Source organism: Hakea prostrata, chromosome 3 (assembly GCF_041222555.1).
Source record: "Hakea prostrata isolate BN-2017 chromosome 3, UWA_Hpros_2, whole genome shotgun sequence".
Taxonomy (NCBI): Eukaryota; Viridiplantae; Streptophyta; class Magnoliopsida; order Proteales; family Proteaceae; genus Hakea; species Hakea prostrata.
In genome coordinates this window covers 21,418,658-21,440,952 of record NC_142602.1, presented here as the reverse complement: position 1 = coordinate 21,440,952, position 22,295 = coordinate 21,418,658, and the positions used below count along the sequence as shown (strand labels likewise).

Below are 22,295 nucleotides of genomic sequence, written 5' to 3'. Positions count from 1 at the left end.
TGTTTCCTCTGATAAATAATTTATAATTTAAAACATCAAGGGTCATCCTGACTAAGTATAAGAAAGCTACAACTGGACATAAAATCATCAGCTATTCCTAGTTCCCACCAGCGTCTAGCCTCAGAACAAATAAAATTCAAGTTAAGGCAGCCCTGTATACCTGAATCTGATGGGTTATTAATGTCATTGCTCCTCCTCGAGAACCAATCATCTAACCCTAGCAAGGCTGAAGCCTGAGCCACATTATTATCAACAAATTACTTACTCTTCACAAAATATAAAGGCTCATGCCTCAACCCAAAAATACTGAATGAAGACGAGATCGGTTGAGAATTAATAGACATAGACAATAAATTTTCAGCTCCTGAAATCAGACAAGAGGATTCCAAAATTACAGAAGACAATTAATAGTTACCATCCATGAAAACTGCAGAAATCCCTAACAGGAAAGTGTTCTTCCATCAGTAAGCCAGCTGCTCAATGAGTCGACAGAATCATGGGTATATTTTTATCGGAGGAAGAAACTCTCGGGGTAATGTTTAGATTCATACACAACTACTAACAACAACAAGAATAACAATAAAAAATAAATAAAAATCAAAGTGAGACTTCTCATGGTCAAGACTACTATCAGACAGATTCCCTAGCGAAGGGAACATGCCTAGCGACAAACATTATCTGTGAAAACTAGGGGTGCAAGTTTGGCCCTAGCGACCTTGACCCTAAATAAGGCTTGGGCTAAAGATTTTGACCCTAAGGGCGGGTTAGAGCCAAAATATTTTGGCCCTGAACTAGAGCCAAGGGTAGACCTAGGATTACTCTCTGGCCCGCTTAACCCATTCCATCTGTCCCTGATTTTGACCCTGATTTTGGCTCTAATTCTGGCTCTGATTCTAGCCTTGATTTTGGCCCTGATCTTGACCCTGATCTTGACCTTGATATTGGTCCTGACTTTGGCCCTAATTCTGACCCTAATCTTGACCTTGATTTTGGCCTTTGATTCTGACCCTGATCTTAGCCCTGATCTTGGCCTTGCCCATGATTTTGGCCATGATTTGAGTCTGGATTTAATTCTAATCCACATGGGTGAATACTTGACACGTGTAAAATTTTAAAAACATGATCATATTTTGTAAAAAATTAATAAAAATAAATTATATCCTCATTACCAATGTTGTAAGCATCCATCTGATTTTGGTCCTATCATGACCTTAATTTTGGCTCTAACTTAATGTTAATTTGACATTGATCATGTACTAGATTTTTACCATAATCTTCATATTAACATTGATATAACTATAAGTCTCGACTTTGACCTTCAGTCATTTTGATCATATTAGACTATAAATTCATTTTTTATATTATTTTTATTTTTCGAACTAAGTCATTTTTAGTTCACAAAAAACATTGATTTTTTATTTTTTACTGAGGCGAGATAATATATTATAAATAATAAAAGCTTATGAAAAGGAGTTTCAGAATTTAAAGCAATAGTAGGTAGGTGATTAATAAGAAAGACAACAATAGAGAAAGCCTCGTACCAAAATTTCAATGGCCTTAACTGGTTAATTTATTGTTGTTAAGAGTCAAATATTGAATGCCAGATAAGTCGGCATTAGAATCAAGGTAAAGTCTATTATTGCTTGAGGTAATCATATAGATATTGTTGTTTGTATAGATATTATTATTTGGTAAGTCGTTTTTTATTTTATTAATAACATTCTTATGTAATCTTAGATTTATCATTTCCTTTTTGCCACTTAAAAAAAAAAAAAAGGCTAAAATCAATAGAGGATACTACATTTATTCTGTTTCTATTATCATTTCCACAATAACATTTACTTTACTTTTATATAGCAAAATCAGTGATTACAAGGAGATTTCAACGGGTTTTTATCTGCTCTAGTACTAACGCCCTCATGTTAGCTTAGTTAGACATTGGATTCTTGACACCTTGAGGATTCTAATCCAATGATCAAAATCATTTTACTTGAAAAAAAACCTTATATGTAAAGAGGAGACTTCGTCTTCCATTTCCTAACCCCATCATGCAGCACATCAGGTACTTCGTTCTGTAGAAAGGTTTTGGAAAATACAAGATCCATTCAAATATTTTTCACTTGAGGACAAGGATTTCCAGTCAAGATCTTGACATTACCAAGAGTTTTGATTTTATAGGATTTTGGCCATTAACAATGTGAAAATCACAGGGTCAGATGTTTTCTCATCAAAGGAATCTGTAATCCATGGGATTTTAAATGTTTTGAGATGATAAAGATGCCAACGTTAGGAAGAACAAGTGTAGAAATGGAAGGAAGATCTGCAGCGTTTTGTCCTCTTTGCAAGAAAATGGCGATCCATAGATAGAAGAAACCCAGAGAATTACACCGAACAATAAATTGTAAATCTAATCTTTACAACTTGTACATCGATTCGAAATTAAACACAATAATGCTAGAGAAACCCTAAAACCAACACCTACGATTAAAGAAACCCTAAGAACTCGTGAACTTAGTAACAACCTTAGTCCCTTCAAAAACAGCATGCTTCGCAAGCTCTCCTGGCAACACCAACCGAACAGCAGTTTGAATTGTCCAGTTAGGTGAGAATTTTCTTTTCCTTTTTGAAATTAATGTATTGCCACCGCTTATATGCATGTTGTGTCTCTTCACAAACACATAGATACATCTGTGAGTGGGGTTCAACTTCAGTGTTGTGCATTAAATGCTCAACACTATGCTCCCAACGGTTGAGATCGAATCAAGATTTCAATCTCAACCGTTGGCAGCAGGTGTTGAGCACTTAATGCGCAACATTTAAGTCTATGGGCTTCAGCTTGAGAGGATAAATTCCATCAAAGATAAAAAAGCAGCCCATGGGCCACAGTCCAGGCCCAAGTCATTTTTGAAAACTTAAAAGGGATTTTTCTCACTATTTCTTCCTTTGCCCTTTCATTTGTTTGTGGAATTTTTTTTTAAAAAAAAAAAGAAAAAGAAAAAGAAATAAACTTTATTGTACGTGAAAATTGAAATACATAAATAGATGCAACCACAAAAAGAAAGGAAAAAAAAGAAGAAGAAGAAGAAGAAGCATTGATAGATAGACTTTAGAGATGGATTTTTTTTTTTTTAATTTTTGAAATTATTTATTGGTTTTAAGTTAAAAGATATATTGGATGAATAGGGTTTGTCGCATTTATCTATAAGTTTGTGATTGTATTTATCCTGGGTTTGGTTTGCATTGTTAGAAAACATTGTAGATTGTTTTACATAGAGGTCATGTAACAAATTTACCCAAAAAAATGTAACAGTAGTGGAAAAGTTTAATTTTTGGAATAAACTAATGAGGAAGAAGTTTGCGCAAAAAGAATCTGTTTATAATTGTTTCATTCTTAAACAATTCATCACCTTTAATTTATTCAAATAGAACATTTATTTTGAAATTAAATGCTTAATAAAATGAAGAAGAAAAAAATTCTTCTGTTGTACACAATAATGCAATTTTATACCAAAAAAGAAGGTTGTAGTTAAAGGCTTAGATTTTAAATTTTTTGAAAAAAAATTAGTAGTTTTTACGTTATTTGACATGTTAGTACACAGCAGATGATATTTTCCTAATAAAATTTCATTATTATTTTTTAATGTTTTGAAACCATTCATCCATGTTTTGACAATAATGTTCTTTTAAAAGGATAATAGTATTTAATGGCCATGTTGATGCCAATGAAAAAAAACAACTTGTTTTAGCTTAGGATTTAATTTTATGTTTCTTTCTTATTTTCTATTGTGACTAATTTTTTGTTTTTCTTTTGGTGTTGGGAGGAGGGAATTTTGTTTAAAAGGTATTTGTTAAAATAAAATAAGAAAAAATTAAAAAAAAGTTTGAACAAGTTGTAAATGTATCAAATATTAATATTATATGGCTCGAGCACTTAGATCCTTGTTGTATTGATAGAGGAAGGTTTGGTCATCTAGTGGACTAAATTGGCTCCCTTCTTCAAGGTGTAGGTGGCAGGGGAAGGGGTTTGGTGGTTTTTGATGGTGGTAGGTGGTTTCCGGCAACATGTAGGAAGAAGATGGGTGAATGAAGAATCCATCTACCTTCACCCACCTAAGAATTGGTTAGTTATTACACTACCCCTAAAAGCATTATGGTCATTTCACTTTAAGAAATTGAATGACTTGACAGCATCGAGCTCAAACTGTTAATTGTGGATAACTTGTAACTTTTAAGTGGGCCACCTGTAATATTTGGCACTAAAGTGGGGTGCTTGGAATTTTACTCCTACTAAAGTGGGTCACCTGTAAAAAGGAAAACAAGAAAATATGAAAAGAGAATGTCATTGCAATTCCATAGGGAAATGCATGTAGTGTCACTTTCCCTTCTCAAAGTAGAAACTCCATATATGGCGTATGCATGGTTCAAGAAATTGTGATAAATGATTGAACTGCATTTAACTTTCAAGCTGATTCCAACAATTTGATTCGATATAGGTTCAATCTCAACCCCAAGTATATGCTTTTGAATTTTACGCCCAACATGAAAACCTAACCCTTCCTTGTCAGAGAGAGAATGTGTGCGTGTATAAGTGGTAAATACATTATTCTCAAAAATGAAAAATAATTCTCACCTAGGTAGTAGAAGTCTCATACTACTTTTTATTGAGTCGTAATAAATATACTAGTAGTTTTTAATATAATACAAATACCAAAAGAGCTTATCACTACACTAATCAATGCATTGATCCACAATTTTGTAGTACTTTCGTCGACAACTTCTACTGAGAAGAAGAGGGGCAACAATAGCCCAGAACCCCAAGAGAAAACAAATAGCCACATATGAATAGAAGAATAAGTTATTGTCGAGCAAACTTTGTTCTTCATCATCACCTTCCTTCTGTTCACTGAGATGTGGTTGGGGTGTTGAACAATTGACTTCAAGTGGAGGTCCACAAAGTCTTAGATTACCAGCATAGCTTTCCTTTGTGAAAGTAGCAAAATTCTTCTCATAAGGGATCTTTCCAGAGAGTTGATTAAAAGCCACATTAAAAGTAGATAAGAAAGAGAGTTGAATCAGCTGAGGAGGTATCATTCCGACCAACTTATTGTGGGACAGATCCAAACTCTCCACCAGTTTCAATTCTTGGAAGGATTCTGGTAAATAGCCCATCAGAGAATTGTGAGAAAGATTCAGTGAACGCAAGCCTCTCAGCTCCCCAATTTGAGATGGTATATCACCAGATAATTGGTTTAGAGATAAATCGATCCCTGTCATTTGGTGAAGAGGAAGACCTTTGTATGTGTACAAATTTCCTTTCGTGGCAAAATTTAGATTGTATGTATCTTCTTCGCCTACCCACCCAACATCAAATCCAAAAAGGTCATCTACTTGGGATTCTTTCATCCAAGAAGTGATATTGTTGAAGCAAGAAAGTATAGTTCCCGATATATTGTTATTCGAAAGATCCAAAATACGTAACTTACTCATTCGGCACAATGATGGAGGAAGATAACCAACAAACTGGTTATCGTTCATAAGAAGTGAGATCAAGTTTGGGAACTCAATAGACAACCAATCTTGGATGTGGTCGAGTATAAAATTCCCACTTATGTCAAGAAGCACAAGTGAGGGCACACTTGAAGGAGTGATAGAGAAGGGTCGTGTGAAGAAATTATCATCAAGACTCAAGGTGCGAAGATTTGTCATATTAGAAACTCTTGCCATTGCATGTAAATTATTCTTTGATAGGATTAAATGTAACAGTGAAGTATTATTTTGAATTAACCCATGGGGTACTCCACCAACAAAGTGATTATCTGACAAGTCTAACATATTTAGATCAATTAAACTAAATGAGGGAGGAATAAAACCTTCAAGCTTGTTTCTAGACATGTTCAAAAATGCTAGATTTGGGAAAAGCACATTCATGTTCCTAGGAAGCTTCCCTTGGAAATTGTTGTCAGAAATGTCAAGACTATTAAGAGTTGATGTTTCATTTTTGAAAGGCAATGGTAATGGGTCATGCAATTGGTTACTCCTCAAGGATAAAGCGTATAGATACAAAGAAGCATTATACAACAACCAAGATGGAATTGTTCCTTGAATTGAGTTGTATGACAAAGACAACTCATGTAGGTTGGATTGGGTGGAGATGAAGAGGGGAACAGTCTTGAGTTTACAATTATTCAAGCTTAAGGAATTTAATTGGAAAGATGGAACCCAAGTTGGAAACTCGGTTTCAACTTTCAAATCTCTATTGTCTGAAAGGTCAATCTGTTCAAGTTTTGAAAGATTAGCAAACATAGAGAAGAAAGCCACTCCTTCAAACTTATTTTTAGAGATGTCAAAGCTGACAAGAGAACTTAGGTTTGAAATTGAATGAGGCATAGGGCCTACAATTTGGTTTTGAGAAAGATCAAGGATTTGTAAGGAATTCAATTGGCTCAAACATGTCCAATCGATGTTCTGCATAGAGTTCATGTGAAGATCCAACACCTCTAGCTTCCTCAATTTACAAACCCCTGCAGAATAAATATGAAATAATTAAGAAAGCATGAGATTTTCATCAATTAGTATAATGGAAATTAAAGAAGACACTTCATTTGGTAGAGGATCAAGGGTTTATTCATGTAGGGGTACCACTATGCTGATCTTTGCTAAAAATAAGATCTAAAAATAAATCAGCTAGGCCTCACTTGGGCAAAAAAACAAAGAGATCTCAGAATGGGATTAGCTTAAAAGAAAAGAAAAAAATCTGACAGCTCCAACTTGTTCCAGGAGCACCATTTGAAGGTCATAGTCCAGTTTCTTAATTAAGAACTTAAAAATGCAAAAATTAGACATATAAAATGGAGAATTAAGATCTATAATATAATTGACAAGGAAAAGAATAGTAATTTCTTTTTCTAGTAACAAATGGGCTTCTTAATTAACGTAGTACCTGTTGAAAAGTCAAGTGAACCTTTAAAATTATTTAATGATAAGTGCAGTTCTTGGAGTACGGAGTTGTTATAGAATAGGCATGAAGGTAAGTCTTCATCATTGAGACCACTTTTACTCAGTTCCAACATTTTGAGTTTCTTCGACCCACATGTTAGTCCTGTAACACACACATATTTATATATACACTATGTATCACACGTTAGTCAAATTACAATTAATGAGTTTATAGTTTAAGAAGAATGTATAAAATTGTTTTAATATTTACCTTTTAGGAGAGTTGTTGGCTCTTTGGTAAAAGTGACATTCAGTAGATAAAGATTCTCTAAAGAAGAATGACTCCGTTAGACAAGGTGGTATATGTTGCACATTGAGGTTGCTACAACTTAAATCCAATGTTCTGAGATTCGTCATTACTCCACATAATGCTGCACGTGATAGGATACATAAGTTTACCAAAAAAAAAAGATAGGATACATAAAAAATTATAAAAAGAAAAGAAAAAATAGATCATTTATGATATCTACTTATTGATAGATTTATTATTTTGTAGTAATTGATAGCAAATGTATCTCTATCTCTAATTAACTTCAAGTCATATTGTAGATTCAGTATTTTCTACCTCTCATGGTTCTATCACTGAGAATGTTATACCGCAGATTCAGTTCTTGAAGATTTCTTGCTCCTTGTAATGCTGAAATACATGAAGATTCAGAAAAAGAGCCTTTATATATATACGAAGAGTTCTTTGATTTTATTTAAAACCAAAAATAAATAGAAAAATATTGTTTGTAGATACGAAGACTTTTCCCCATTGTACCTGTTAGGACACTAGATGATTCTTCAAAAGTAAAATTGGATAAGTCCAGACTTTCCAAAGTAGAGAATGTATCCAACATGACAAGGTGGAAGACTTCCATTACTAAGAACATTAGAACTTAAATGTAACTTGCGGAGATTCCTTAACCCACATAATGCTGCACCACCACCACCACCATACATGACACAAATTAAATTAAGGCCAAGTAAAATTATTCAACAGCATACGTAGCTTGATCGATTGAAAAACAACATACTAAAACCTAGGTAGAATTCTTCATGAACTAATTTCAGAAATTATTGGGCAAAGCCAAGATGCCATCAATGAAATTCATCATTATCATAATTACCTGATAATAAAGGGGATGGTAGGTTCTTAGAATTGTTATCTAAGCTAATCTCTTCTAAAGATGTAAGTCCACGTGCAAGACACCTTGGAAGGCCTTCATCGTCCAAACTATTCCCACTTAAACCCAATGTTGTGAGACTCCGTAGTTTACATAACGCTGCATCATAAGCAATAATCAATGTAATTCGGAGTTATTTAGGATGCAAGAACAATCATGATCCATCAAGTAAAATAATTGATGATCAAGTACTAACCTTGTGGCATAATCCAACCTCCAATGTTGTTGAATGATAAATCTAGAGATTGTAACTCCTTGAAATGGGTAAACAAAGAAGCATTTGGGTACCATTTTTCTAATTGAACTTTTCTTCCGATGTAAAGATCGAAAAACGAAATAGAAATCACATGGTATGTAGAATCACAGGTTATAGAACTCCATTCACAACAGTTATCTCCCACCCACTCATTATTAAAAGCAAAACCATTTGTATAATCGAAAGAATCCTTGAGCCGTAGGAGAGCAATCCTCTCTTCCTCCAAACAATTTTCTGAACCATAAACCTTAAAACAGAAACACAATAAATAACTTACAGAAAAGTATTGCATTAATCACCTGAGAAGAAGAAAAGGAAGAAGTTCCCATGATCGACTAGTCGAACTGCTTACAGATTTGTAGATGAAAGAAGATTTTAGGCAAGAGACATATAAAGGTATCCAAGTCAACTGAAGTGAGCAAGTCAATAAAACGCAGAAAAATCGATCGCATTCTTCTTTCATCTCATGGATGAGTCGTTGTCGAATTAATTAATTAATTAATTAAGGTCTTTACCTTCCAACCTGTCGTTAATTTGAGAAGATGATCACTCAAATCAACTAAAGTCAAGTCAATAAAACGTAGAAAATTCGATCGCATTCTTCTTTGATCTCAATGATGAGTCGTTGTCGAATTAATGAATTAATAAGCTCTTTTCTTCCAACCTGTCGTTACTAAGAAAATGATCAGCTGCCAAGTTTGAAAATATCTTCACATAGACTGATGAACCCCATTAAGAAAATAAGGAACTCCAATTCAACGAATCAAAGCTCCATTGTTTACTGCATCTAAGAAGTTCATCATCTGCTTCTAACCCATTTCATAACTCATTGAAAAGTAGTGTTTCTTTTCTTGCTTTGAGAAGCAAAAACATAGGCTGAAAATCGTTGTTTTGACCCATCACACCGTGAGGGCCATTGAAGCTTGCACCTGAGAGAAATGGACGAGAGATGTGAAACCCACATCCAAGAGCAGAGGAGAGGATGTTAAAATACTGGTTTCCACAAGCTCAAGGCGCAACTGTTCTAAGTATTGTTCTTGCCTTCTTGTGGCAAAAGGCAATTAGAATTTCATGGTTAATTTCATTTTCTGGATCACCTTTCACTACGTCCTTGGCTGGAGGAGTTATTCTCCTCTCCTTGCAGAGAACTTTATTTAAACCCATTTCATGGTTAATTGCTTTTTTCTGGAGCACCTTCACCACGTCCTTGGCTGTAGGATTATTCTCTTCTGCTTCCAGAGAGCTTTATTTAAATTCAGAGAGAGGGTACGCGAGTAAGGATAAGTGAGTAAATAATGAATATACTCGGAGCAATTAGGGATTCCATTATAATTCATCCTTATCAGTGACTAGTTTGATACATCTCCAAGCTTTTGCAGTATTGCCCCTGAAATACAAAAGATCCAAGCTAAAATTCTCACACCCTTAAATTCAAGTATTACAATGTGACATACGTTAGGAGATATAATGAATTATAAGAGGAAGTTTGCCAGAGTTGGGGGCTCAAATAAATTCAACCACCCTTCTACCGTTGTAACAATTATCCCTTCAATGCCAACTGTGCGATCAGCTCGCCAACTGACTGCTCATGCTGTATGTTTTGAACCAACCTAGCCTTGATGCGGACTTGTTCTATACTTTGCTTCACAGTCCTGGCAATTCCATGAAACACACCGGTAGCAAAAAATGTTTCGATTTCATCTGCCTTCTCCCAGCTACAAAACTGCAGGATACAATAAAGAATTTTGAATTGGCCAAATATTGTATGATTCAAATACATGATGAATTTGCTGCCATACAATCGCATCATAATCTAAAACTAGACATGTCATTGTATATTTAATTCATTTCCAACATAAAGTCTCAAAACTTACAGGTGTTACAATCTCTTCTATGAGTCGGGTGATTAGGCTCGCGGAGCTCCATCTGTCTACAATTAGATCCCAATTATCCTGCATTCATTCCAACAACAAAAAAATAGTGCGCCCAGGGAGGTGGGGAAGAGAGAGGGAAAGAAAAAAATGTTATTCTGTATTCAGAACCCAATAAAAAATAGACAAGAAAAATATCAAGTTTCAGGCAACGAATAGAAAATTAAACAGTAAAAGAACAACATTATTAGTGCTTATGGACAAGGTTGATACTTCACTGCCATATTTGTTAAATTAGATACCATTGGGTCACTTCACTATTCCTATTTCTTTTTCTTCCTCTATCCCCCTCCCTGTCACTTTCTCTCCTCCAACTTGGTGATAATTTAAACCTTCGTATGCAAGAATAATTTACAAAGGATAGACAAAATTCAGATCTTCAAAGAAAGTTCATGTTATTAAGGTGGGAATTGAGATATACAGAATATGTTGCTTTGTAGGCTAATCAGAGCAAAATGTAGAAGAAAATCCATTCACTGCAAATCACAAAGAGATAACTATAGAAAATGGCATAAGCACTGAACTAGGCGGGGAGGGTCATAATGTACAGAGCCTTACCCAGATTTGTGTAGTGGCAATTTCCAGACTCAAACCCATGACCATATGGTCACAATGGAGCAATCTTACCGTGGACAACGTTCACCCTCTTATGCTAAGGTTAAATTTATGATATTAGATGATGGCCTGAGAAAAATCTACCTTTAACCATCTCCATGCTATTTCACGGCCTTCTGAGCTTACTCCAGAAAGTCCAAAAAGTCCATATACAATATCTTGGTCTCTAACCTGAAATGAAAGATCAGAACAGTGAACAGACTCTCAAAGCCCATTGGAGAAGGAGATCTAATCAGCAAAATGTACTACCTCTTTAGACAACAAAAAATTGAGAACTTCTAGAACTATATCTTTGTCTGGACAAGATGCAAGTGAACCTACAAAACATAGAAGTAGAAGTTTCCATTATAAAAATTTGAGGATGCCCATAACTTGATGTTATACACGTATACCACTTACGCAGGACTCGTGCCTTCTCTTGCGCTGCATCAGCCTCTCTGTATACATTCAGAAGAGATTCAAACCCAGTTCTATCTTTTGAACTAACATTTTGCATTACAGCAATATATGCGACCTAATGAACAATTTAAGTTTCACAAATCAGTAAGGAATATAATCAGAATATGAAGCAATGATCTGGAAATGAATAGTCAGTTGTACCCTTCTCGTGTCAGCAGGAAGAAGTGAGGTATTCCTGTCGCTCAAGAATATGTGGAAACGCCTGAGTGCTTCCTTCTGAGTCGCACTATGGCCGAAGACTACCAATGCAGTCAAGACCTCCCCCCTCAGCAGAACATTCAAGTGGCTCTCACCAGGTATAGGTTCCCAGCCAACTCTACTAGATGTTACAACAACAGATGAAACAAATACTCGTAAATGACCTGAAGATTTTTTTCATTATGATACATGCAACTGAAGTGCAAAGAGTACACTGTCAGTGTCAACAAGCTTTAACCAGAATAATTAATAGATACTAAAATTTTAATGAATTCTAACTTAAAAAAGAGAAGGGCTGATAAAGTTCAGAGGCGGGTCCAGAGCACGTGACAAACTTAACATGTTTGTGGGATAAAAAAAAAAAAAATATTAATCAAAAAAAAAAAAGAGACAAAGCAAGATATTTTCATTATTCACCATCATCAGAATTAGAAGGAACAATTTTGAGAACTTGAATGCAAAAATTACAAGGATGATATTAATAATAATAATAACAATAATAAAATAAATAAATAAATAAAAAACATGAAAAGAAACTAGGGAATGAAGGATCTGCTAATAGAACAGGCAAATGGACATGCTTACTTTGCAGAGAGAAAATTTTTGAAAAATTGTTTCAATTCATTCAGTGAATATGGGATGGCCTCGCTTGAGATCTTCACAATGTTATAACTTATCTGTTGGAAGAAAAAGAAAAGGTCATGATTTTCAATTTTTGAGTGTTATGCAATTCTGAAATGGACGTGGAAGAAACATTACATCAATTAGCCTTGATAAAGTAACATAATCAATCTCTTTTCTGTACACATCAATCATGGAAAGCAAAGACGATAGTGACAGCTCAGAAGCCTCAAAAAGAGCACATGAATCATCCAAAATACCTAAAATGAGAACAGAATGAAGTCAGATCTATCTCTTGCTATAAAAAAGTTCAAGTGTATATACATGTCAGTACATCACTCACCAAATCTATCTGTTGAGGACAAAAGATTAGCCTCTATGGCTTTCATTAGTCGAGCTGCAAGAATATCATCATATTTTACCCTATAAAAGCCAGTCTGTCCAACATTAAGCTTTACCCATAACTGTTCATTATCCCATTTCTCTTGATTTAACTCATAAGTTCTAGCAGTGCCATCAGAAGAACAAAGGCTAGAAACATCCACATTCCCCGACTTTGTTTCTATCAAGAAATTCTTGCGACATTCGTAAGAACCAATACAAAGGGTAACTGGAACAATCCATTCTGTGTTCCCATGAGAACCAGATGAAAGAAAACGAGACTGCAACCCCAAAGAGACCCATTGTATCAATTAACAGGATTTGAATTTTCTAAGACTCTCAGACCTAGAAATGAACTTAAAAACAAAACCCAGATAAGGCAAATCTGTTTCTTAGTCAACATGAATTACCTGTTCAAACTCTATGATCCGATTTTTGGATTTTACATACAGGACTGGATAACCCATTTGCTTCGTCCATGGATCCATCAATTTGCGCACTTGGATTCCAGATACCTCAGCAAGAACATCCCATAGATCTTCTGTCTGAGCATTTTTCCATGCATATTTCTGTATATATGCAGCTAAAGATCTCTGTTTCAGGAAAAAATATATTGTTAGAAAACAAGCATTAAATAATCAAAACAGCAGCTGAACTTGAACAAAGAAAAGAGAGAAGAAGAAGAAGAGAAGAGAGATGAAGAACTAGTAGAAGAGGCTTGTGATTCTTGCTTAAGAGGCTAGAATCATAAAGCCCTTTTATTTATAGCTTCTAATGAATCTAATACAACTTGAGAGACAAGTAATTGTCCTCTAGAAAAACGGAAACAAAAAATTACAACTTTAGTAACTTCTTAGCTCTTAAAATAGAAATTTCTGAAAATCGAAACTACCACCAAAATAGAAACTATGCTTTCTAAAAACTCCCAAAACTTACGTAGCAAGACTCCAACATTAGAAATAGAAAGTAGAGTAGCATCACTAACATCATACAAACAAATTTTACTGTTCACGTGAACAGTACCGTGAACAGTAAAAACAGATTTTTTACTATTCACATGAATAGTGTCGTGAATAGTAAATAGTCCAAGTGTATATAATTCAACATATATCATGTATCGTCAGAACAAAATGGTTCATTAAAAGGATCATGGATTAAGTTGGAAGGTAAAGTTTAACATATATGACACAGCATCAAACACAAATCCTAACCATGGACCAAAATTGGCTGGTTTGTCAACATAAATCAGCCAAAACCATGGGTTTCTATACCATTGATGTTTTCTAGTTCTTCTGTATTTGATTACTTTCAGCTATGCTAAGCCTATTTTGGGTTTCCTGCAGGTAAATGAAGGTATGGTTCTGAAATTCCAGTTGTTGGGGTAAAACACCAGTTTCCATTCTAATCCTATTCACTTGATCTCTGATTGTGCAATTACTGTTCCCTTCATTATATCTGTTTATTTTTACTTTTTCTTTCTGTCTTTTTTTTTATTTTTTATATCTTAAACCTGATATCACGTTTGTCTAAGCTCTTCAGCTTTGCGAATCAATTTATGAGCATAATTGGAAGGGACAGTGACACTTCTTATAAGCAGTACTGCAGTACACAGGCAGAGAAATACATAAATTCTGAACCGCCTTTCAGGTATGAACCTTAGAAGACTTCACCTCAGTTTTGTAGTTACAAGGTTCCTGGTATTGATAGAACTTGTGGTGCAAGAACCCAGTTTCGATCCCTACTAGATCAGCCAAAAAGAGTTGGATCAAGATCTCAGCAAGTTGGTTCTTTTCCCATTCTTTTTTTTTTTTTCTTTTCCCCAAATGTTTAGACAAAATGGCACTATCAGATTTTGAAAAATCAAAGTCCAAATAAGAGTTGGCTTTAGATATAAGTTTGTATGCAACGCCACACTAAAATACCCCACTCTATACATGATTTAATCAAAGAAAGCAATCAAAGTAGACTATTAATTGTAACAATTTAAATAAGCATTAGAAATGTAAATTGTAAAACATGTCAATCTTAACATAGACCTGAAGGACTCCTCCTTCACTCAGTTGAGTCGCTTCTCAGTTATAAATCATTCCAAATTTGCAACTCTATCACATAAACAAGTGTTGTTCTAAGATCAAAGCCTTGAGACCTCAGTTAACTCTGCTAAAGAAAGTTAATTCCTGTGACACACAGGCTTCTCATGTCATACATCAACCAAATTGTGTAACATATACTAAATTAATATAACTAGTAATGTTCAAATCTTCTTGAAAACTCTTCAGATTGGTTGTAGATCTTGCAAATTCTCGGATCAACCCAGTGATTTTTCCGTTGAAAATGAGATCAAAACCAAGTCATTGTGAGTTCATTCAGAGCTTTCTGCAAAAACCATTGAAACCGTCAAAAGCAGCCAAGATCTTGACTAGTCTGGTTGGGTCACCAAGTCTCAAACCAAGAACTCGGTATCGACCAAGACTGCACCTTTCCCATTTCTCTTATGATCTCAATTTTGAAAAGAAAAAAAAAACCCAAACATATTTCCAAGACCTTGTTCCGTCATAGAAATTGATCTTCTCTCTTGGTTTCAATTCCAATTTTCCTTGAAATTCTTATGCTCTCTCAAATATTGATCTGTTCCAAGAACTCCTAGATACTTATATTTAGATATGAATACTATCCTCTCTTAAGTCATGGGGTGTGAATCTCCTAGTCAAAAGAGGACATGGACTTTCTAGTGGCTTAAATTCTTGGTCATGCATTACTGCAGTTATAGGATTTTAATTCCATTGCTTAAGTTTCTGTAGCAATAGATTACACTATTATATAATCAACAATTGAAATCCATAAGAGGGTTGTAATGATTGGAACTTCTATATTACACTATCATCTGATCAACGATTGAAATCCATAAGAGGGCTGTAATGATTGGACTCCTATTATAGCTGAAGAGCTTTGAGGTTTTACCTGGAATACATCATCCCCAAGATAATCTTGCAGCATTCGGATAATAGCAGACCCTTTTTTGTAGGTTATTACATCAGCAGCTTCATTTATTGAACGAGCATGTTGGACCTCTACCTGCAACATATTTATCTTCTAAATTAAGCATGGAAAGAACACTAATTCAGAAAAAGGAGGAACAATACTTGCATCATCTGGATCCACCATAAATATCATCTCAAAAGAAATATTACGACTAGAAATGAGTTTGAATATGGGGTGGACACTGAGAATTCAAGACAATGTGCTCTCATGCAGTAAATAATTTAATCTCTAATAGAAAACATAAGGAATGCATAATGAAATTATAAGAAGCATGAACCTTCATAGAAATGAACACTTCCATTCAATTGAGCCCTTAGCAATAACTAATACTTGGACATAGTACATATCAAAATGAGAAAGATTGACCCACAAACACAAAATGTTTCCGCTCCAAAGATTAAGAAAAGGGGAAAGCATTTAAATTCAGGGCATATTCTAGTACCCTACCAAACTCCTATATAGATATTAAGAGAGACTCTAAATAATGAATAGAGCACCAAAAGTGATCAAAAGCCCTAAATAAGTAAAACAAAGAATTTGAACTTTGGCAACAAGATAAGCCACACCAGATAGTTTAGCCACCTGCAATGAAGATCAACCAATGAAACAGGAGTGCTACAGGGCAATTCTAGGTCATCAAAAGACGAGGAGGGGGTCAAATATGACTTGAGTTGAAGCCAAACCTTAGAGCAATGGTAAGGATGCTCCATTGCATATTAGTGGTCATGGGGTTTGAGTCAGGAAACAGCCTCTGCAGGAAGTGATGGTAAGGCTGCATACATTATGACTCTCTCCAGATCCCCACGGTGCAAAAGCCTCATGGACTGAGTGTGGTTTCTAAGAATGCACTATTTTTTTTTTTTTTTGGGGGTGGGGGTGGGGGGGGGGGGGGGGGGTAAAGAATAATAAACTCTTTTTCTATTATGCTGCAAGCTAAGGTCCTTGGGTCTTCTCTCTAACCCTTGCCTCTTATTGATCTTCAATATATATTCCTCCAAATCTTTAAAGTTAAGAATCAGAACCCTGGCTACAGAATGGGTTATTGGGCTAAATATGAAATGGGTTGTTATACCCATAGATCCCATCAAAATTAAGTATGATTAAACAGATCAACCTCAATTGGGTGTGATTCTTCCAGTGCATCCAGCTGTAGACCACCAACTGCTAGTTCAAGAAATTGATTCCAGATTTTCCACTCAGGATACAAGCAGTCAACGGCTAAATAGCTCACCTGAAAGTACAAAATTGATAAATAAATAAATATACATATGTATATAAAAAAATAAAAATAAAAATGCCATCATATGATTGCAGATACAGTGCCTGTTAAATACTAAAGTTGGAAGCTGGAAGTACCCAAGTTGCGAATCCCTCATTCAGCCATAAATGTGTCCACCATTCCATTGTTACCAAATTGCCGAACCACATATGCGCCACTTCATGCGCCACTACAATTGCAAGCTTGACATATGAAATTCATTGTCAGCAAGGGTAAAGGGAATTTCAGATGTCACTAATGAACCAAAACAAACTATATGAATAAGAGAACTCGGCAAAACTTTTGAGGATAGCTGATCTTTAGTTAGAAGAAAGGACTTATTTTGTCAACGACAACATGTAAGAAATCAAGCAGAATTCCCCCAAAAAAAGAAAAAAATAAAAAATAAAGCAGAAGTTCATACACATTCGAGTATGCAATAATACCTGCTGTTTGTTAACTGCTGTAGAGTGCAATTCATCGTGAAGTAGAACATTTTCACGAAATGTAATCAAACCATAATTCTCCATAGCTCCGAAAGCAAAATCAGGGACTGCAACCATGTCCAGTTTAGGGAGTGCATATGGCATTGAGAAAAATCTGCAGAACCCCATATCAAGTTAGGACAACCAAAGAAATCTCAAAATCATAGCTAAACAAAGATAAGATATCCATATCAAAACATTAAAGAACTACTGTCAGTGTGAAAAATTGCTGAGATTTTACAAGGGATTTCTGATTGTTGGTATCATAGAACACGAGGAATTTCAGTAGTAGCCCCAGTACATGACAAGCTATGAGAAAGTCTTTTGAGGTGGCACGACCATGTTCAACCAAGGCCTTTAAATGCCCCAGTACTGAGGAATGATCTAATCCAAATTGATGGAATTAAAAGAGCCAAAAGCATACCTAAAATGACGTTAGAAAAAGTCATGAGAAAAGATAAGCATGGCTAGAGCCTTGTATTCAGTATGACCTCATATGGAAATGACTAGAAAGCAAGGATCCATGTTGCTGACCCCACATAGTGGGGACAAGGCTGTGTTGTTTCTGTGGCTTTTAAAGTTGGTGTCACAGAACAATAGCGAATAAAAGCAAAAGAACAAGAAGAGAAGAACATACTTCTTATATAGATCAAGCACCTGTACAGCAATATCTAGAGCTAACTTCCCTTTTTCACTCATACCAACTGGGCAGTACGAACGGACCTTAATTCCTAGAACAAACAGAAAAAGATAAAAATCAAAAGAGTGCAACTTGATATTTTTATTCCTGAAAGAGAAGTTATATGTTCAAATGCAAACCATCGCTTGTTATATCTTCAACATGATCAAACAAGCCAACTACTAAAGCTACCAAGTACGTTGACATAATTGGTGTTTCATCAAAAGAAACTGTCTTCGAGTGTCCATTAAGCTTTTCATCAATAACTGGCATGTTAGACAATGCTGTCAACCCAGATGGCACTTCCGCTGTTATTTTGAAAGTAGCCTGTAGGGAATTGGTATACACAAGCAGGAAAAGGAAAACGATAATCAATCTCATGGAAATCTAACACAATTACATAATTTTCCATAATATTAAGCTGATTTTTTTTAATCTGGAAGGCAGATAGCATGAAAGTCAAAGAAAAGCATGTCCTAGAAATTCATAGAGGTGGAAATAATATGACACATGCGTATCTACATTTTTAAATTCAGGTAGAAAGCTTCTTTGTATGAAGCATCTTGAATTTTAAAATCTATATCAAGAATATTTTTGAACAGGGAATGACGAACCACAAGCAGAACACCAGAACATTTGCCAAAACATAGTAGGGATCGTCAGCAACAGATCAAACTTGTAACACTTAAAAGTACTATGAAACAGAACATGAGCATATCAGCAAGTTAATTATTTTCACCAATTGACTGCAGCTAACACTAACATTTCACAGTAACAAAATCAAACACAGAGACAAAAAAGAAAAAGAAACAAAAAATCTCAGGTTAACAGAGATTTCTTCTTCTTCTTCTTCACTTAAAATATAGGTGTACATTACACTGTAAGTTTCATCCGTAACACTAGGAAGCTCTAAATTGCCTCTATAACCTATGCAACACCAGGAAAGTATACCTTCAGGGCAGGTTCATCCCAGCACGGGAAACATCGCCTCGCGTCTGCTGCTTCAAAGTGTGTAGCGGCCATGTTTTTTTTCTCCCCACCAACCACAAAAGTGCTGTTAGAATCCAAGGTCGTTATTGATATCAAACATGATTTAACAAAGAAAGTCTTATTGAAAGAGAAAAAAGCAGAGCACCTTCTGTAAAATCCTACTAAGATATCATTAAGGATTCCTGAAAACCCCACGCTTAAAGTTCCCTCTCCCAAGGGAAGAACATCAGCAAAGGCCAACACAAGTATTTCGTCTTCATTGTCCACTGTAACATCTGATGGTTGGTATTCCTGCAAAATATAAACAGAGTTACTATAGAACTTTGCATTGGCTAAAGATGGAATAAATTTTCAAAGATTAAGCTAATAAGGTACCTTCTGATGAGAATCCCTAAAAGATACTTCCGTGATCACAAGTTCAAGGGCATTCGAGACGAGGAATTGGGTATCTTGGACCAAATCGAGATTAATTTCGACGGAACCAGTAAACGTGCATGCCGATAGGTCGGGCTTCAACTTGAGATCGTATCGTTTTGGGACTGCAAATTTTGGAAGCCTCGTCTGACCTTTGAACTGTTCATAAATCCGTTTGTGCTCCATAGCTCTCCTGCTTGCAGTTAGAACTCACAAACACGCACTGATTGCTTAGGATGAGCAAATTGCAGAGATATTTATGCAAATGAGTCTGACGTAGTGAAGACTTGTTTTCCATTGTCGAATCGCTTTCAGCTTTGAACAGCTCGTTTGACTTGAAGTTTTCTTTGTCTTTAATTTCAGTGAACTCGTTGTCCCGAAGACGACGGCTTGAGTCACCATGAAAAGACGAGAGGATTTGCAATGACCATCGATGGCATCGGATATTACGTACATTGTGTCGTTCTGAGGCCATCCACGAAAAAGGATCGACTAACAACTCTAATGGCGAAGGCGAAATGGCGAAGTCCTTTTCTGGTAAATTACTTCAATGACGATTTTCATGCCCTCCCTCCCAAAAGGGGATTTTTATCAGCTCCAGTTTCAGTATCCTCCTGTTTCATCCAGTGCCCCATTGGATGATTGACAAGTGTTATATTCTTATCTTAGGGCCAGCAGTTTTCCAATCCTTAACCATGGTTTCCTCCTCTCTCGGCTCTCCTCTCTTTTACCTTCTCCATCTTCGGTTCCGGCGGCACCAGCCTCACCTGCTATTTCATTTCTCATTCTTTTTAGCCTTCGGCTATAGATTCTTTCTCTCATCGTGACAGTGCAAACTGTTTCCAAAACCTTTCCTAAATCCCCTTCTTCCAACATCCCAGCTTTGCCCTAAAGTTTCAAAATCTTCATTTCTGAAAAAAAGTTCTCAGGTCAGAACCGTTTTTCGGCCGCTTTCTAAACTAATTTTCCATAAATTTTCATTAGCAAATTGCTCAAAATAGAGGCCTAAAAGCACTGACACCAAGCACTGACACCCCACTTTATCTTTGAAAAAACAAAGACACCCCAAAGTTGGGTTTACATTGGACACATTAGTCCATTCTATTAGTGAAAACCGTTAAACCCCTATTTATATTTTTTTAATTCCAAAAATACCCTTATCACTCCACTCTCATCTCCTCCCACTCCGGCTCCGGCACACCAGGCCTCACCGGTCTCTCCTATAAATGAATTAGCTACCTTAAAATTTATGCCTGTATCAACTGTTTCTTTAACTGGGTTAGAATCCACTGTAAGATCCTTACCAGAAAACACAAAGAAAGGAGAATAAATAGTACTATAACGGCGATCTTGCTTTCAGGGTTTCTGTGCGATTAGGTGATTGAATTTACATATGAAAAGGAGAACAATGGAACCCTTCGGAAACTACATTAGTTATATGAATGGTTCATCCGAATAGAAAGAAGTTTTTCATCCAAACAGAAAAAATGAAATCATTTTATTTCAAGCTTGAAAATCGAGAAGAAATGGAAAACATATCGACTCTGATCTCCATTCTTCCAAGTAGAAAACCTTGTGCACTTGAGTTGATAAAAATCGCTAAAGTCTTACAAGTCTTATCTAACTAGCTAGTGGGTAGTCCTCACAATAAAATAAGCATTACTGTTGTTGTCTCTTCAAATTACACAGAATCTGGGAAGAGTAATCCAACTCATCAGTTATGTTGCAACTCAAAATTGCAAAGATTGGGGAGAAGAATCAAACCAACTCTGGAACGTGGAAAACTTCATTTAATTTTTTTCAAATTTACAAATTCAACTTCTTCTTCACCGGCTCCAATGATTCTCTCAGAGTAGGAGATGGAGACGATTGAGGAGCTTGGGCGATTGAAAGAGAAACGTTAACATCAAAGATCTTTTGAGGTTGCAACTGTTCGGGTTCAAGCTCTGAACAAACAGAAATAAACTTATTGGGAATGATTAGGGATAGGAAGAAGCCATCTTGCAAGAAGATATGCCTGGGTAAACACTTGAATCATCCATGATTAGTTGCTCTTTCTGGTCCAAAACACATCGCAAAACTTCTAGGGTTTTGGCAAAAAAATGCATTCATAATCACAGTGAAACAAATTAGGGTTGATGAACAGAGGCTTTGATATGCGACTCAATGATATCTTGAACAGAGGTTTCAAATAAAAAATTGATCAAGAGTAAATTAGTGAAGGACAATAAATGGTTCATCTAAATCATCAGAGAGTAGTGATTTTCGGTTAGGTGCAGAGAAGTAGGTTGAGGTGGTGAGGTCGATGTTGCTAGGAGCGGAATAGGGAGAGGCAGAGAGCCGAGAGCGTGAGTCCTTAGGTTAGGGCATCATGGAGAGTAAGTTTAATTGAGGGTATAATGGTCTATTTAATTGTACAAATAACCATTCTAACGGAATAGGATCCATGTGCTTTTTAAACATAAAGTGGGGTGTCAGTGCTTTTTGGCCTTCATTTTGGGGTGTCCCTGCAATTTGCTCAATTTTCATTATTGATTTTTTCACAACATTGAGAGCAAAACCTATGCCCATTACCTTACCACTGCAAATTCCATATGCGACAGAGAGTTTGATGGAGAAACTGAACTGGAAACTGGTTGGGATATTTCAAGAAACCGATGAAAATGAAGAAATTCCAACACTTTTTTATTATTTTACTTTTCTGAATAATGTAATTGGGGGTAAGGAGATAGATTCCTCAAGGATATTTCCATTTGTAGTTACTCGGATGAAATTGCATGGCTGATTTTGTTTGAAACTTA

At 35.7% G+C, this 22,295-nt stretch overlaps 1 protein-coding gene and 1 pseudogene across 3 annotated transcripts; both read right to left on the bottom strand.

Moving 5' to 3' along the window:
- Positions 1-4,583: 4,583 nt before the first annotated feature.
- Positions 4,584-8,750, bottom strand: LOC149021549 (receptor-like protein 13; annotated as a pseudogene). Its single transcript, XR_016172343.1, has 7 exons — positions 8,362-8,750; positions 8,109-8,264; positions 7,760-7,916; positions 7,562-7,633; positions 7,208-7,367; positions 6,941-7,099; positions 4,584-6,521 (listed from the first exon to the last, which is right to left on the bottom strand). The product of XR_016172343.1 is annotated as a receptor-like protein 13 (transcript).
- Positions 8,751-9,708: 958 nt separating this feature from the next.
- On the bottom strand, positions 9,709-20,363 carry LOC149021548 (aminopeptidase M1-like). 2 transcript variants are annotated; one of them, XM_089149768.1, is made up of 19 exons: positions 19,456-20,363; positions 19,226-19,371; positions 19,042-19,144; positions 18,231-18,417; positions 18,049-18,142; positions 17,373-17,526; positions 17,025-17,129; positions 16,783-16,899; positions 15,588-15,701; positions 13,037-13,219; positions 12,589-12,907; positions 12,384-12,505; positions 12,210-12,301; positions 11,568-11,745; positions 11,367-11,481; positions 11,217-11,284; positions 11,052-11,138; positions 10,296-10,373; positions 9,709-10,144 (listed from the first exon to the last, which is right to left on the bottom strand). In XM_089149768.1, the coding sequence occupies exons 1-19, from the start codon at positions 19,678-19,680 to the stop codon at positions 9,962-9,964; spliced, it is 2,670 nt and encodes an 889-aa protein (XP_089005894.1). In that variant the 5' UTR covers positions 19,681-20,363; the 3' UTR covers positions 9,709-9,961. The 2 variants fall into 2 exon arrangements, with proteins under 2 accessions (XP_089005894.1, XP_089005895.1); XM_089149769.1 differs by having other exon boundaries at positions 11,568-11,742.
- Positions 20,364-22,295: the final 1,932 nt, after the last annotated feature.